This window comes from Populus euphratica, unplaced genomic scaffold (genome assembly GCF_000495115.2).
Source record: "Populus euphratica unplaced genomic scaffold, PopEup_1.0 scaffold1053.1, whole genome shotgun sequence".
Taxonomy (NCBI): Eukaryota; Viridiplantae; Streptophyta; class Magnoliopsida; order Malpighiales; family Salicaceae; genus Populus; species Populus euphratica.
The window spans coordinates 58,133-75,586 of record NW_011500918.1 but is presented as its reverse complement, the minus strand read 5'-3'; the positions used below and the strand labels follow the sequence as shown (position 1 = coordinate 75,586).

General features: G+C 33.8%; 1 protein-coding gene across 3 annotated transcripts; it reads left to right on the top strand.

The window, feature by feature from the left end:
* Positions 1-6,681: 6,681 nt before the first annotated feature.
* LOC105116817 (HAD-superfamily hydrolase, subfamily IG, 5'-nucleotidase) lies at positions 6,682-13,732 on the top strand. Of its 3 annotated transcripts, XM_011014299.1 has the most exons (18): positions 7,199-7,288; positions 7,473-7,555; positions 7,986-8,308; positions 8,389-8,466; positions 8,557-8,777; positions 9,389-9,481; positions 9,779-9,862; positions 10,060-10,167; positions 10,511-10,616; positions 10,718-10,780; positions 10,928-10,981; positions 11,422-11,479; positions 11,821-11,897; positions 12,407-12,477; positions 12,882-12,942; positions 13,017-13,100; positions 13,195-13,257; positions 13,413-13,732. In XM_011014299.1, exons 3-18 carry the CDS (start codon positions 8,003-8,005, stop codon positions 13,533-13,535), a joined length of 1,650 nt encoding a protein of 549 aa, XP_011012601.1. In that variant the 5' UTR covers positions 7,199-7,288; positions 7,473-7,555; positions 7,986-8,002; the 3' UTR covers positions 13,536-13,732. The 3 variants fall into 3 exon arrangements, with proteins under 3 accessions (XP_011012599.1, XP_011012600.1, XP_011012601.1); XM_011014297.1 differs by lacking the exon at positions 7,473-7,555 and having other exon boundaries at positions 6,682-7,288; XM_011014298.1 differs by lacking the exon at positions 7,473-7,555 and having other exon boundaries at positions 6,683-7,288; positions 13,041-13,100.
* Positions 13,733-17,454: the final 3,722 nt, after the last annotated feature.

The following is a 17,454-nucleotide window of genomic DNA, read 5'->3' as shown; positions in this document are numbered from 1 at the left end:
TTAATATGGGCTTTAATGTTTGATATTAACATTTTTGTATTTGTTATCTTGGTCACTCTTTAATACTTTGCTTGTTAAATGACTAATCTTGATTTATGTTGTATAACACTCGGTACAACAAATGTTTGGCACTTTCATGGCCCATATTGTATGGTATAACCGACACTTGAGCTATGAAAGGAACTTGATTTGTTGTTAACATAAGTTATAATCATGAATGCTTGACGAGATTTACAAGTATTAGCATTAATTGAATAAGATGACTAATATTTACAAGTATTAGCATTAATTTGACGAGATTTAGAAGTATTAGCATTAATCGAATAAGATGACTAATGTAATCATGTTAACAAATTTATAATCTAATTGGAACCTCCTTTGTGTGTGGTTTACGATTGAATAATAAGAGTTTATACTATACTTGTTTGACATACCATTAGTGGATCCTCTAACCTTGACATTTGTTATTATTATTGTTCAATCCTTACATTAATATTCCATCTCAAAGTTCTCATCTTCTTCTTCTTCTTCTCCATTTTTTTCTTTATTATTATTATTATTAGTATTAGTATTACTACTACTACTACTACTATTATTATTATTAGTACTATTATTATTATTATTATTATTATTATTATTATTATTGCGACTATTACTATTGTTGTTGTTGTTACTATTGTTGTTGTTTATAATTGTTATTTATAATTTGTACAATTAACCTCCCTGTGGTTCGACCCCGGTCTTGCCGGGCTATTTATTACTTTGACACTCCTGCACTTGGGAGAAGACATCAATCTTTTAGTCGTGTCAGTGATGTTCTCCAAAATTGACTTATGCTTTGATTCCCACCAGATTCAGATGAGCTTAAAGGACATCTATAAAACAACATTTAAAACACACAACAAAAACTATAAGTTCTTAGTGATGCCCTTTGGTCTTGTTGCGATGTCGTGGTCGCACAAATTAATTACCCTGGCTTAAATCACACAAGATAGTATAGAGCAAGCAAGGGATCGATCCCACGAGGAAGATTTAGTTCAGATTTTTATGCTATACGTTATGCAATTGGGGGGTTTTGATTTGTGATAATCTAAAATATGGAAGAAATTAAACTAGTGAACACAATCAATTAAAACTGAAATTTATCAAGAAAACAAACCTTGGTCACAAGCACACATCCACCTATAGAAATCTGAACTGATCCTTGAAACGAAACTCTAGTTTATATTCTGAATTTTTATCTTTTCTTAACTTTGGGTAATTAACGAATCCGCCGTATAACTAGCCCTAACCAACAAATAATCACAGTGCCCGCACTAATGATTTAATCTAATGGCAGCCTTAAGATCTAGATAAATTCATTAATCTTAACAACCAAGTTGTTTGCTTGTGTTGCTTTGATCGAATGTTTTCCCTAAGTTTAATAACGTAGTTCCGCCACAATTATCAAGCTTAGTTGCTTCACAAGTTTATATACCCTAACTTCGGTTTTGATATCAAACTTAGCAATAGATTATTCACAATAATAACTTAGAGTCCGCTCTAGCAATTATCAACAACAATCATAGAAAATATGCACAGGAAAACAATCATACTCATTCATAATACAAACTGAAAATAAATAAAGAATAAATCTCACAATTCTTGAAATCTGAAAGTTTATGTGTCCTTGCAACCAAGAAAAGAGCTTAGCCTTGCATATCTATTGAAGAACTACTCCTAAAGATAAAAGAAAGCATTATTTCTAGTATGTAGAGAGGAGAGTTTGTGTTTCTTCACTTCTAATTGCTACCACCTATCTTTGATTCTATTGCACTCCCTCCTCTCCTTTCTTGGCTCTCTTGGTGTCTATATATAGGCTTCAATGGCAGCTCCTCTTGCTTCTTTATCAATAATGGTGGCTGCCAAACATGCCAAACTTTGACATTAGTAGTCACCACAAACAACCCACCATTGTAGCCTCCTTCTTTGATAATGGCACATTCCAACTTGCAGCTGGTTTGTGGTTGGTGATTTGAGGTTGGTGGATTCAGGTTGGTGGCTACTTTTCTTGACCTTCTAGATTGATTTACTAGAGAGGCTAAATTGCTAAAATTATAACTTGGATGATAGTTTAGAAGCTTCGAAATAAAAATTTGGACTCATTTCTTCATGAAACCTGATTGCTGACAGAATTCAGTTGTCATCTTTGAAAAATCATATCACCCTCATCTGACATCATTTTTGGCTGAAAATTGGAGCGTTTCTAGACCTTTGAGTCAGAAATTGAGTTTGCATCAATTGGACTTCTATAGCTCCAGATATGGAATTTTGAATGGACAAAGGTCAACAGTGGCAGAATACGAGATTTGACTTTGAAGGATGTGATTTCCATGATCTTCCTCTTTGTATTTTTCTTGCATTACATTTCCAGAAAGGTATGGATGTTAGCTTTTTAGAGCCACTGGAATCACTTCATTTTGATCTCTATAACTCACGCTCTGCACAAAACATCGACTGAACGTCAAATCTGTCAATTATCTCCAATTTACTCCTTTTTGCATTTTTCATCCAAAAGTGCCTTCAAAACATAAAACAAAAAATATCAAGGCATTTTACATATAAAACATGGACAAAACATTAGGTAAATGTGGGTGAAACTATCGAATAATATGGTTACATCAAGTCTCCCTAACGCCCCCGTTACCTTTCACAGTCTAATGAACAAAGTGTTTAGAGCTCATTTAAAGAGGTTTGTTCTAGTATTTTTTGATGACATTTTACTATACAACAAGTCCTCCATGAAAAACCTGAAGCATTCACAGGTTGTTTCTGTAGTGCTTAAAACACACAAACTGGTAGCAAAGGAAAGTAAATGTGTCTTCGGTGATGACAAGGTTGAGTGCCTAGGCCCTATCATCTCTAAGGCATGGTGGCTACCGATCTAGTAAAGCTACAAGCTATTAAGAATTGGCCATTGCCCTAGAACATCAAGCAATTACGGGGGTTCCTAGGGCTCACGAGGTATTATAGAAAGTTTGTAAAAGGATATGGCATTATTTGTTGCCCCCTAACCAAACTTCTTAAAAAGGATGTTGTGGGTTAGAACCAAGAGGCAACTCTAGCTTTCGAAAATTTTAAGAAAACAATGGTTAATTCTGTAGCCTTGTCCCTACCTAACTTAAGTAAACCTTTTATCATTGAGATAAATGCATCAGGATCAAGCATTGGGGTAATTTTAATATAGGAGGGGCATTTTATAGCATACATCAGTAAGGCTTTAGGGCCAAGGCAATAGGTGTTATTCACCTATGAGAAGGAAATGTTGGCAATCCTACAAGCAACCAAGTGGAAGCAGTATCTATAGGGTAAGACTTTCAAGATCAGAACTGACCGTGTGAGTCTTAAGTACTTATTAGACCAAAAATTTCTTCTCCCTCTCAACATTTATGGCAGACTAAACTGCTGGGCTTCGATTATCAAATTGAATTTCATAAGTGAAGAGAAAATATAGTAGTTGATGCTTTTTCTAGAGTCATCAACAGTGAGCTTAAATGCTTTAGCATTGTCCATGGTATCGATTCCTTTAGTATTGGGTATCAAAAGTTCTTGGGAGGAGGATAGCAAGATTCAATCCATCATTCAAGACTTAACAAAAGACCCAACTGCATACCCTCACTACAAATGGAGGGACAATTGCTTATTCGGGAAAGGGAAATTATGGTGATAAACAATATAGCGCTCCAGCATCAGCTCATAAAGATTTACTATGATACAACCTTAGGGGGACACTCTAGGTCTACAGTCACGATAATCAAGGTTTGCCAGCATATTTTATTAGAGAAAACAGCACAAACAAATCTGACAATATATGAGAGAGTGCCTAACCTTTCAAAGTTACAAAACAGAAAATGTAGCTAATCTAGGGTTGTTGCAGCCTCTGCTGATCCCAACAACACCATTCATAAACATTAGCATGGATTTCAGAACTAGCTTACCAAAATTAGAGGGCAAGGAAGTGATATTCATAGTGGTGGATAGCTTCAGCAAGTATATGCACTTTATGGCACTTTCACGCTCTTATATGGCTAACACAATCGCCAAGACCCTCATGGAATCAATCTACAAACTGCACGGATTGCCCGCTACTATAGTGAGTGATCGAGACTCCATTTTTCTTAGTTAGTTTTAGAATGAATTATTCAGTCTGCAAGGGGTTAACCTTCATTACTCCATTGCATATCACCCTCAATCGGATGGAAAAACCAAGGTCGTCAATAAGTGCATAGAAGGCTATCTCGGGTGTATGACAGGGGACGCTCCTTCATAATACCGACTTTGAATGAATGATGTTACAACACAAACTTCCACACCCCTACCAAGTTCACCCCTTATGAAATACTATACGTGTTTTTACCTCCAATACACATTTTCTATTTCCTTAAAGATTTATCTGTAGAGGCAGTTGATTATTACCTCAAAACAAGGAAGCAAATGCTACAGACAGTACAACAAATTCTAGTCAAATCCTAGAATAGAATGAGACAATTGGCTAACAAAAAGAGAAACGGTAGAGTCCTACAAGTGGGTGATTCAAGAAGTAGCCTCCAAGCTAAATCTTTTATCCTCATCAAACATCCATCTACTTTTTCATGTCTTTTTATTAAAAAAAACATGGGAAATAAGGTGGTGCATAAAAGCTTACTGGACAGGTTTAGAGAGCCCCTATTACAGCTGCAATCATGAATCGAAGGATGATATAGAGAGATCATCAAGCTGCAACACAACTCTTAATCTATTTACAAGGGTTGTCCTTGACAGAGACTATATTAGAGTTCATGGATGAAATAAAATTCAGGTACCCAACCTTCAACCTTGAGGAGAAGGTGGTTATCAAGGGAGGAGAATTGTTGCAGGTGAGCTCTACGTGAGGAGTTTAACAGGGAAAATCAATTTAAAAAAGAAGTTATCATTGCAAATGGTACGCATTGGATGACTATACTTTAAGCGCATCATCTTAATAATTGTAATCTAGAAAGCACGAGAACCTACTCTCCCTCCTCCTCCTCATGCCTGTATACAAAAAGGCGTTGTACAAAATAAGAATATACGAAAAAGAAGAGAAATATTATTTGATCCCCACCCCTTGTAGTCCTAAACTCTCTCCTCAACATTTTGTTCACTGTTCCTCGCGTCTGTTAATCTTTTTCTCAATTCATTTGTCCAACCATGTGCCCCCAAGCCTGAACCACACAAATTCACCCCACAACTCGGGGAAAGAGGAGGCGCCAAGATAAACTGTCCAAGTCCAGAGTACCTGTACAGTGTATTGCCTTCACGATTTAGCTTAAGGTGCCTTTGGTATCGCCTTTAAAAAGGAGCCTTCTCTTACGTAATTAATCCAGGCGATTGTACCGGAGATGAGCTGATGGCGAGACATCAGATCCACGCTTATCACTTCACAACATTTGAGATTTTAAAGTCACTCGAATAGATTTTAAGAGATTTTCAAAAGCTCAGGTCCAAGATTCGAGTACTGTGGCGTATGAATATGCTATTGTTCCATCTTGTCTAATTTTCACTGCAGCGATGCTGACAGGGAATATGGTGCCGTGTTTTCCAAATTAAAATTATAGGATTGGATGATAGTGGTGAACAATCACTCAAGATTCACACATCTTGGAAGAATGACTCCCGCAACTGTTTATTTCCAAACCATCAGGAATTTAATCATTTTTTATTACGGAAGTTTGTTCTTGTCTTTTGTTTTAAAACACGTAACAAATTAATAACCAACTGTCAAAACCATATAAAATAATTTTGGAATCATCGTGCTAGTAATTGTTGGTAAAAAACAAATATCGTATTTCTGTTTTCAAAAATCTTAAAATAGAAATGAGAAGAAAACGTAAAATGATACCACAACGCGAAGATAACCAGTGTTTTATTTATAAAAAAACAAGAGAAACATAATAGCCAATCTAATATTCTAAGATAAAGTTAATTTTAATTTAAAAATCTAATTTTATTTTTAGTTTTTTTTTTATTATATCCCTTTCTAGCATAATTCTTGGTGGTGGTTTTAATTCCTCGTATTATTAAAAAAATAGATCAAAGTTTAAAAAGATTTGTGACATCAATTTAATCTTGTAGTTTTTAACTTATTTTTTTACTACTTAAAAGGCACAAAATAATTAATTCATAAATACGTTATTTAAGTAAAAAAACACAAACTTGAATTTTTACCTAGTTTCCAACAACTATAATTGTTGAAAATTGAACAACAAAAAAATATGTTATTTGTCACAACAAACCATTCATTACTTGCTTTATTTATTTTTTAAAAAAAGAGTAAGGCCAAGACTCAACAGCATCCGGTGTTTTTTGAAGAGGCCAGGCCACGCACCTTTTTTTTTTTTTTTAATTGTATTTTCTTTGTTGTTTTTTCATTGAAAACAAATACTAATCAGCTTGCTTTTTAATTTTAACTTGGTTTTTAAAATGATTTAATTGAATTTTAACAATTTATTTTTAAATTATTATGTATTTAAAATAACAATAATAAATTGCCAATAAAAGTTCAATTAAAATCATTTTTGTAATTATATTTTTTATAATAGTTTTAAAAATATCACGAGTTTGTTTTTTGATAAAAGGTTTATGATAATTGATACAGTTAGGATAATTTTTTTCAGAAATAAATTTATAGAAAAACAAAAAAAAAAAAACGAAAGAAATCCAGCATTTTCCCCTGGTGGAATTGCAGAAGGGGACGAAGCATCGTCAGGCTCAGGAATAGAGAGAGAAAAGAGAGGATCGACATTGGCACAAGCAACAAAAGGAGCACGTGGCAAACATACAGAATCTTGATCCTCAACAACACACAACGCTGCAATTTTATCTATGCACACCAGAAAACAGAGAGAGGGAGAGGGAGAGGGAGAGAGGCTGTCGGAAAAGGAATCCACGCACCAAGTAAGAATTAAATTTCCTTCTGTAGAAGAAAAATGGACAATACAAATGCGGTGAAGGGAATAATAAAAGAGTAGGTTCCTAGTTGGGGTAGTTGCAAGAGCACATTGGAAGGGAGGGATTCTTCTGGTATCGGATTCTTGTTTGTTTAATCCAACTCATGCCTACTTAATTCCCCCAAGAATGCGAATTCCAAAGAAGCCAGTTTCCTTTTGCCTTTCTCTTTTCTCTCCTGAATTTCCCCGTCCTTTCGATTCTCGAATTAGCTTCTTTTCGGGATTTCATTATAAAACTCCTAATTTCTCCTTCGCTAAACCAAAGCAAATTCACTCCGCAGGTTAGTTCTCTCTCTCACTCTCTCTCTCTACTGATTTCGTTTCTCATTTTATTAAATCGTTTTGAAAATCTGCATCATTCCTCGTTTTATTGTTGAAGAAATATGAGGAGTTTTTTTAGTATACAATTTGGCGGAATCATAGGTGGAATTAGAGTAGGTTTTGATGGAGGAATTGGATTTTTAGGTGTTCCTTTGGAGCGAATGTTCGAAGATACTTAGACTGGGAACATGCACTTTCACTCTGTGCTTTTTGATTCAAATTTGCAGGTAAGATGTCAGCAATTGAGTTTTTTTTTTTTTTTTTTAAAGAACACTCTTAGGTAGTTCTTGGTTTTACTCTTCTTCTTCTTCTTCTTTTTTTTACCAAGAAAACAGTGTTTTTATTTTTGCAGAGGACTTCGTGGCTGTTGTGTGCTGTTTGCTAGTCATTTCAGCTATAGTGTTGGATTATGTAGATTGGTCAACTTGATCATAAGAGCACTTAACCCTGTTTTTATTCTTTTTCTTTTTCTTTTCCTTTTACTTTAATCATGCGTGTTTTGTATCCATCTAATATGGGTTAATGCGAGTCGTGTATGTACCATAAAACCTTGTTTTCTTGAATTTGTTGAGTAATGGATTTTTTCGTGTTGTGCATGGTGTAATTTGAATGTCATTATTTATCGATGTTAAAAGTTAATTCTTTTGAATATCTCAGGAGTCAATCAGTTGCATATGAGCTATAAGATGGACAAGGGTCAGAAGGCTGTTTTAGGTGACCAGAGATTGAGCTCTGAGCTTATGGAGAGTAGGGATGGAGTTCAAGAACCATGCATATGGTCTTCTCCTGAAGGGGGGAAAGATGAAGCTGAACTTGGAAAACGGATCTTCTGCAATAGGTCATTGAACATGAGAAATATTATAGCTGTCGGCTTTGATATGGATTACACGTTGGCACAGTATAAGCCTGAAACCTTTGAGAAACTTGCGTATGAAGGCACGATTGAAAAGTTGGTGTCTAATCTTGGCTATCCTGAAGAGGTTTGTCTTTCTTAAAACCTGTGCTGCTTTGCTCCATTGAATTTTACAATATGTTGGCTAAGAATGGTGTTTCTATGCAGTTGTTGGGCTGGACATTTAATTGGAAGTACATGGTCAGAGGATTGGTTGTAGATAAAAAGAGAGGCAATATCTTGAAGGTTACTCATCAATAATTTCTCATTAGCTGTTCTTTACTTAAAGAACATTTGTGTGGGAAAATATTTGAACTACTGATTTGCATTATACAGATGGATCGTCATAAATATGTGAAAGTGGCATACCATGGATTTAGAGAGTTGACCAAGGAAGAGAAAGTTGGCACCTATGGGAATACTCTGATACGAGATGCTTTTGACGAGCCAGATTATGCGCTTATTGATACTCTTTTCTCATTAGCTGAAGCCTATTTGTTTTCCCAGCTTGTTGACTTTATGGACAAAAACCCAGGAAGAGTTCCAGCAAGAGTAGAGTAAGAAAGCAGCATTTATTTTTAGTCTTATGTGGTACCAGGTCTTTTATTTATTTATTTATTTATGTGGATTCTCTATAATAGTAAATTCCAACTAAACCAAATCCCTTTTCTATTCCCCTTCATATGCTGATTCAATTTTGCCAACTTAGTTGTTTCTATAACTTTGTTTAAGATTAAAAAAGCTTTCAGGGCCTAAAATATACCAACTTCAGGCAGAACATGTTTCTCTGCTGTGAATTTCACTGGTTTGGCAATAAAAGTGTGCACTTAGAATGGTAAAAACAAGCATGTCTAAATATGTGGTTTAAATACCAGCAGAAACTTCATAGTACGGCTACATAAGACAGATGGGTTTTTTAACAATGAATTATTCATTTCCTTGCAAAGGGTTTCCATATTTAAGGTTATCCAACTTTTAGGAGTCAAGTAATTATTGGGGTTCGTATTAAAGATGAAATGTTATGGTATTGCTATTGAATAACATCCACAAGAATCACCTAGAGTTGTTTGTAGATAATAAATAACCAATTGATGTGGTGGAGGGTAGACCTGTTCTTCAATGAAGTGTAGATCTTGAAAGCTGATTGTTTCACAACCAACTCTTTCAGCTACGCTCGCATGTACAAAGATGTTCGATCTGCTGTTGATATGTGCCATCGGGATGGAACTTTAAAGCAAATGGTAGCAAAAGATCCTATAAAGTAAGTTAAAAAATTGGCATTAATTCCTCAAGCGGTTGTCAATCATTGGTGATATTTCTGCTTCTCTATTTCTGCTGCTTTTCTATTTAAGAAGGTTAAGAAGAGACCTCAATTGCAGTTTATTTTGCAGTTTGTTTGGCTGAATAGACAAATGATCTAATGGATGCTGGTTTAGACAGAATAGACAAATGATGTATATAATTTTTGGGTTATTTGGAAAAGGTTCTTTTAATTTGTTCTTCTTTATTTTTGGTTATGGGTGCTTTTGTCTTTATGTCTCTGGGCTTCATCTACTAGGTACATCAACGAGGATAAGTCTATAGTTCCACTTCTCAAAATGCTCAGGGATTCTCGACGGGCAACGTTCTTGGTAACAAATAGGTATTAAATCTTCCCCTCCCCATTTCTGTTCTTTTCTCCATTGGAATGCTATGGATAATGAATATCTTTTCATATTCAGAACAAATGTTACGTAACATCCTGGCAGATTTCTTTCTCGTTTCTTGCATGTGACTTTTCTGGATGTTACAACTTACTTGAGATGGGACTATAAGTAATCATTGCTTTTATCTTTGCAGTTTATGGGACTATACAAATATTGTGATGAATTTTCTCTGCGAGTCTCGTACCCTTGATGCTTGCAACTTTGATTGGCTTCAGTACTTTGATGTTGTCATCACTGGCAGGTAATGTTTTTTCCCTTAAAACAGCATATTTAATAGCTAAAATATTGATTGTTGATTCCTTTTTTTTTTATTAATAATTAGCATTTGGCATATAATTTGCACCAAAATTGCAAAAATATTATTTTAACTAATGGCTAGCTTCCATCAGCATGTTATAAAACCATGGATTGCATTCTTAAAAATGCTTTTAATAGTCCTGTTCTGGTAATAATATAGAATTATATCCACACTTTGAAGTATTAATTTTCACTCTTGTTTGAAAAATTCTGTTCTGCCAGTAGCTCCAATATTTTGTGTTTTCAGGGTAATTTATGACAGTTGTTGACTTTGAATATATATGCAGTGGAAAACCGGGATTTTTCCACGAAGAAAGTAATGCTAATCTTTTTGAGGTTGAACCTGAATCTGGCAAGCTTATCAATACTGATAATGGAACTCCTATGGCTCAGGTTAGTGTAGCAGTAGTTCTATTGTCCCTTAAACCTGTTTGGCATTCTTACACTTCTCCTTATTATGTCTGTCGGTGTGCTTTTTATTCTTTTTCAAAAAGGTTGGAAATTCTTCACCTAGCATAACACTGAAGAAGCAAAATGAGCGTTGCAGGGTTTTCCAGGTATGTTAAGAAAGTTAGTTAATTAAATCCATCTAAGCAATTGTGCATAGAAGGCAACATCAATGACTTAGATCACATCAACTGAATTTTTAGATGGAAATGACAAATATGAGCCATCTAATGATGTCCTTCAATCTGACATTTCAGGGAGGGACCGTTCGTCATCTGCATAAATTACTCTCAATTGAGTCAAGTTCACACGTAATTCTTTTTCCTGTTTATCATTCTTAATTCCTTGAACAATTTATATTTCCTTCTAGTATTCCATTTTTGTTAAGTGGGCGTGCAAGGCATGGAAGGAAAGTAATGCTCATAAACATGAAAGAAAAAACCTTTCTTGTGGTTATATACTGTACTTCTGGGCATATTGCATGACTGCTCTTTTGTACTGTTATTTTGCGGAATTATATCCATGGCAAGAAAGAATGTGGGTTTGTCATTTTTCTTTTTCTTTTTTTGTATTAATATTGAGTAACTTTATGATTGATTGTTGAAATCTTTTGCACTGTTATTTTGTGGAATTAATCTTTTTTTGGTTTGTCATTTTGCTTACATCAGATGCTGAGCTGCTTGCTCTTGATATGCTTTTTTCTGGATTCATGCATGTGAATTTTAGATCTAACAACTGTTTAATCCCATAGGTTCTGTATGTTGGGGATCATATCTATGGAGATATTTTACGCAGCAAAAAAGTTCTCGGTATTGCACTCTTTCTTGTCTTCTGATTCCTATTTTCTGTAGCCTTTGAAGCTAATATTGATTGGTTACGAATTATCATTTTATGTAAGACACTTACGTAATCAACAAATGGGGTGTGTGCAAAACTATTTTAGGGTCTGCATGGGGAATGAAAAAAAATAGAAGTTGACACGTGCTATCTCTAATTCCTCAATTGAACATATAGAATTCCCCCTTGCACATCAAGCCCATCAATCACAGTTTTGCAATTAAAATATTATATTTAGCCATAGCTATGGGTTGTGGTGTGTGTCTTGTGTTGGTTTTTGTGGTTTACCTGCCCTTTATGCCTCTATGAGCAGGTTGGAGAACAATGCTCGTTGTTCCAGAGCTTGAGGCAGAGGTAAAACTGCTTTGGGAACTCAGGGACTCACGCAAGGTAATTTTTGAAATTTCTTAAGCTCTGATGACAGATTTTTTATGCCTTGTCCTTGTAGAAAAGGCTAACAGTGGAAGTTCAAGATTCTGAATCTTGCAAAGGCATATTCGTTAATAAACACCAATTACTACGAGTTGTTTGGTTAATTGTACAGTCAGAGAAATCTACCTTCTTAATATTAATATCCATTACCAAAATTGCACAAACCGAATCATTGCATTTGCATGGAATGCATTGAGGAACTGTAAAATTGGTGCATCTCTTGTGCTGGAAGTCGGAGAGCAATATTTATGTCTTCTTCCTTAGACACCTGTATTTCAGGACTCACTGTTGCTATGTTGGACTTTTTTACTACTAGTTATCCAGGTGGTCATGAGATGCATAAGTTTGTCCATTTTGTGGTCCAATGTTTGAAATATAATGATAATTAAGCTATTCGAGGATGTATTATGTTGTTTAACCTGATCAAGTCAGTTGCTCTTCTTTTGCCTTGCATAAACTTTTTGCAGGCACTTCAGTTGATGAGAAGTGACCGTGATCACATTGAAGATCAAATACATCGTCTAAGGTGGTCCCTTGAGTAAGTACATATCTGGAGTCTTATTTTCTGATCATACTATGATATAAAATCATGTCTTAACACCCCCAAAACCATCTTTATCTAAAGTCTGAAAGGTAAGGGGAAATTTTATGTAGAGTTATATAATCTGTTTCTCCCAACCAATTGATCCATGGTTACTTTAGCTGCCAAAATCTAGACTATAGTGGTGCTTTTTATTGCAATGTGGTAGATGCGGAATAAAAAGAAACCTGCAGTTTGGATTTTGAACATTGTGTTGTGCACTAACAAACTTGCTTCTAGTAATTGCAAAAAAGATGGAATACTGCTGACATGAGTAAAACAAAACTTGTGAAAGAAATGATTGATCCGGTATGATATTAGTTCTTTTTCTTGAAAAAGTGAAACTGGAATTTCTTGCACAGCTTTGAAGATCTTAAAGCCGATCAGAAGCAGGAGAAGTCTGCTTTGGTAGAGGATTTGGAGGTTAGGTTGCTTGTTTGTGATGCTAGTGTTGCTATTGGAATATTTACAGATAGATTATTAAAGTCACTGATTAGTTATTCAATGGTTTCTTTGAACAGCTCCAGAGGGATCAAGTAAGAATCAAACATCAACAGGCTCAACGAGAATGTCACCAAAAAGTAAAGCTGCTCTTTTGTCCCTTGCGACTCCCAACTCTCTGCAACAAGTCTCATAATAAGGTTTTGATTTTTGACTTCACTGATTAATTTACAGTTTCACAAGGTCTGGGGACAACTCATGAAGACAGGCTACCAAAACTCGCGCTTTGCACATCAGGTGAGATCCTAGTCCTTCCATCATAGAACCTAGAGCTGCTTTGTGCGTGCTTTCTTTTCAAAAATGCTGGGCCGAAATTATCCTGCATTTTTTTTTATATCATGAAGCCTCAGTGTTCATTTCGGTTTGTTCTTAAATGTCTTCTGCACAAACAGGTTGAGAGATTTGCCTGTCTTTATACCAGTCAAGTATCCAACTTAAGCCTTTACTCCCCAAACAAATACTATAGACCCGGTGAAGATTTCATGCCCCACGAATTCAATATTCTTCCAATGTGAACCCTGTTTGCTTGCTGACTACAGGTGGCATGATTTAATTTTTTTTTGCCATGGAAAAGGATAATGATAATCCTTTAACCAAAATGTTTTTTTTTTCCCTTGAATGAAAATGTGACATGAATAACTCTGTTTTTATACAACAGATGCTTACAACTGTATTCAAAATATTGTCTATAGTAGCTAGATGCTTGCAACTGTATTCAAAATATTGTCTATAGTAGCTACGAGATTTGCGCGATTGAATCATGATTTCTTCCTTGTTCCAATTTAAAAAGTGTGGCTATCATCTGAGCGTCTATATTGATAGCAACAAGTATATCACACAGTTTTGACTTTTGAGTTGTTAACAAAGGTGAAAGGAGATTGACAAATTTTAGAGAGATACTGAGCAATAGAACCAAGGAAAATTTGATCATTGATCATCCAACTGCAAGCAATCCAATCCCAGTATCAATGTTCATTTTAGGTTTTGTAGTATATTTTGTAGCATATTTTATTTTATTTTATTTTGATAGAAAATTAGACGGCAACGTTCTTGATGCTTGGTTGAAGGCCCACGTTATATTATCTGGTTCATAGAGGAAAACTTTTAGGTAGCGTCATTATTGTTTCGGGGTAAAAGATAGGGATAGTTGAGACAAATGCCTGGATGGAATAGAAGACGGGGATGTGTTTAGTAGTGTTACGGAAGACATAATAAATAATTATGATATATATGTATTATAATGCTTGAAATAATATATAGGTATTATTATTTTTATTTTATTGCTAATCAATATTATTTTTTTGAACTAATCTAAACTCGTCGAAATTGTACTAAAAAAGATTTGCAATCGTTGTAAAAGAAATAACTCATTGCAAAGAAATAATCAAATTATGATTTACTCTATCATTAAATCATTTCTCTAAATATATTTAATAATAAAATAAATATTTAAATCAACTATTATAATCTAATTTTAAGTCCTCAAAATTCTTTTATGTAATTTTTTTCTAAAATATTTTTTAAAAAAAGAATTATAAATTCAAAACTCAAAAATATTTCAGGATACAAATATATAAATTTTTGAGCTATAACATGTTAAAATATTGAAAGGATAATCAGATTTGAAAGATACTCAGATTTGAATAACCGAAAAATGACTTATCTAAAGTAAAATTAAGTTTGAAAGTTAATTTAATTAAAATTAAAAGAATTAATTAAGTTCACTGAGTTTAATTAAACTTTTAATGGGTTTAATTGATTTAGTTAAAGATATAATTGAAGAAAACATAAGTTGGGAGGTGCAATTCAAGTTAATTTACAATAATTACAAGATTAAAGAGTCTACTTGATGCAATCATAAACTTAATTAAAAGAAGTTTTAAGTTTAAATTTCATTAAATATCAAATTGAAGAATTCTAAAATCAATGTTCCTTGTGAAAAGGCACGAAAAGTAGAGAATTTAATTGAAACATTTCAAGAGTGAAATTGAAAAAACTCTAAAAAATTGGGTTCAATTGAGAGCTTAATTGAAAATTTTAAAAGAATAAGGGCTAAATTAAAGAAGGTACTATAGATGAAAGGTCATTTATTTGAAAAAGAAAAATTATAGACGAGTTGTCTTATTTCAACCCATAAAAATCATTATTTTATCTGCAAAAGATTAAAAAAAAAATATACCACAATGACCTATCTCAATAATAACTATAAAAAACATGCTCGAGTTCTCTTCTAGACTCTCTCAAACCTTTTATCTTTGCATCAATTAAAATTATAGGTGCTAAGATCAACGCATATGATGTTCCTATATAATTCCAACCGCTCAGATCTTCTTCATTTTTCCTTGAGACTCAAGAAAAATTGGATTCGATTGAGGGTTTAATTGAAAAATTTAAAAGAATAGGGGCTAAATTAAAGAAGGTACTATAAACGAAAAGTCGTATATTTGGAAAAGAGAAACCATAGATGAGTTGCCTTATTTCAACCCAGTACCGATCCTTATACTCTCATAAAATACCTAATAGTGTTTTCCAAAATGCAGCAATGATTCCTATCAATTAGATCCAACCATATGAATCATTATTTTATCTTCAAAAGATAGAAAAAAAAACCACAATGACCTATCTCAATCATAACCATGACAATCATAACTATGGAGAACATGCTTGGGTTGTTCTCTTTTAAACTCTCTCATACCTTTATCTTTGCATCAATTAAAATTATAGTTGCCAAGATCAATGCACATGATGTTCTTATACAATTCCAACCGCTCAAATCTTCTTCATTTTCCCTCAAGATTCAAAAAAAAAAAATCATAACAAACTCATACCCTAATTACCAAAATTCCAAGATGGTGAACCACCTTGACAGATGTAGAACAGAACAAGCTTTTTTCATTGGTTGTAATTAATGGCCATACTTTTTTCTTGAACATTAAGAGTCAAGATTCCACTAGCTCTTAAACCCTACACTCCCTAGTTCTCTAATAAAAATACCACAAAATCATAACCAAAAAGTAGAGCTCATAACCCTAAATACTTCCTATTTCTTCTATAAAAATCCCACAAATCCATAATGTAAAAGTAGCTTAAAGGAAGGGAACATTGCTATAAACAAGACTAACTTAAAAATTTTACACTATCATGCAATCTCTTTCTTCCAACCCTTGACAATCATAATAACCCATCTCCACCATTATTTATAATCAAAACCAACCCTAAAACCACATCTAAATCATACTAGAAACAACCTTTATTTTGTTGCCAAGAACTTACAAAAACTCCAAAATAACGTTGCCTTCATCATCCAGCCATGATAGTCGAAAAAGAGCAACCCACCACAGCATATAATCAAGTCATCATCTCCTTTTAGTAATAGATTAGGCCATTCTTTATAGCCTTCAATTGTGATAACAACCATTCCAAACCCAATGTTGCTTCCTTTTATTTTCCAACCAAAAGGCTTGGAGCCTCTCATAAGGAAAGAAACAAGAAGGAGAATATGGGCCATTGTCTCTCTCAACTAAAATATAACAAAAAACTAAAAGCCATCTCTAGAATATATATAAGTAAATCAAGTTTAATGAGAAAAGAGCATAATCTTTCACTGATCTCAAGGACCATAATTCTCTTCATCATTATTGGTGGTGTTATATTTTTAAGCCCTTAAGACTTTCCTAGTTTGTTAAGCTTTAAGGTTTGTTGATAAGCCAAGAAGATCTCGTGTGCTTATCAAGAATCCTAGGTTTATAAAGAGGTAAAGTGACACGACCAAAAGATTGATGTCTGTTTGACCGCTTTTTATGATCGGTTTGTTTTAACTCGTAAGTGCACGAGTGTGCGATGTAGTAATTAACTCGGTAAGATCAAGGTCATATCCACAAAGAGCTAGATGTAGAAAATAAGCTAGGTAACAAAAAAAAACTCAAGAAAAATTAAATTAATAATAACTTGGTTGAAAATAATTGATGGATTTGTTTTGAAAGATGAAAACGTGTAAATAGATTTTAAATGATAAGAAAAAGTAAGTCTTGGTCCAAATCAATTTTAATGGTGATGTATTGGTGATTCCTTCAAGATATATAAGATAACTCAACCTAATATCAATGATGGTGATATTAGATCGAAAGATATTACAATGAAGTTTAAAAGGATGAAGATTGACTATTACTTAAGATTGAACAAGTACTTTCATATTAAGTAAGACATTGAATCAAGCAATCTCTATACCAAAACTAAAGTTTGTGCATAAAAATTCAAGATTATAACATTACCTAAATGATTTCTAAAATTTCTTTGCAATAATAAATCATTCATGAAGAAAATGAGAAGATAAACATTAAGATTCATTTATATTTAAAGAACTCACCTCAACCACCATCATCCTTGATTTGGATCCAATAAAGAGATTAGCCAACCATGATTATATATAAGAAC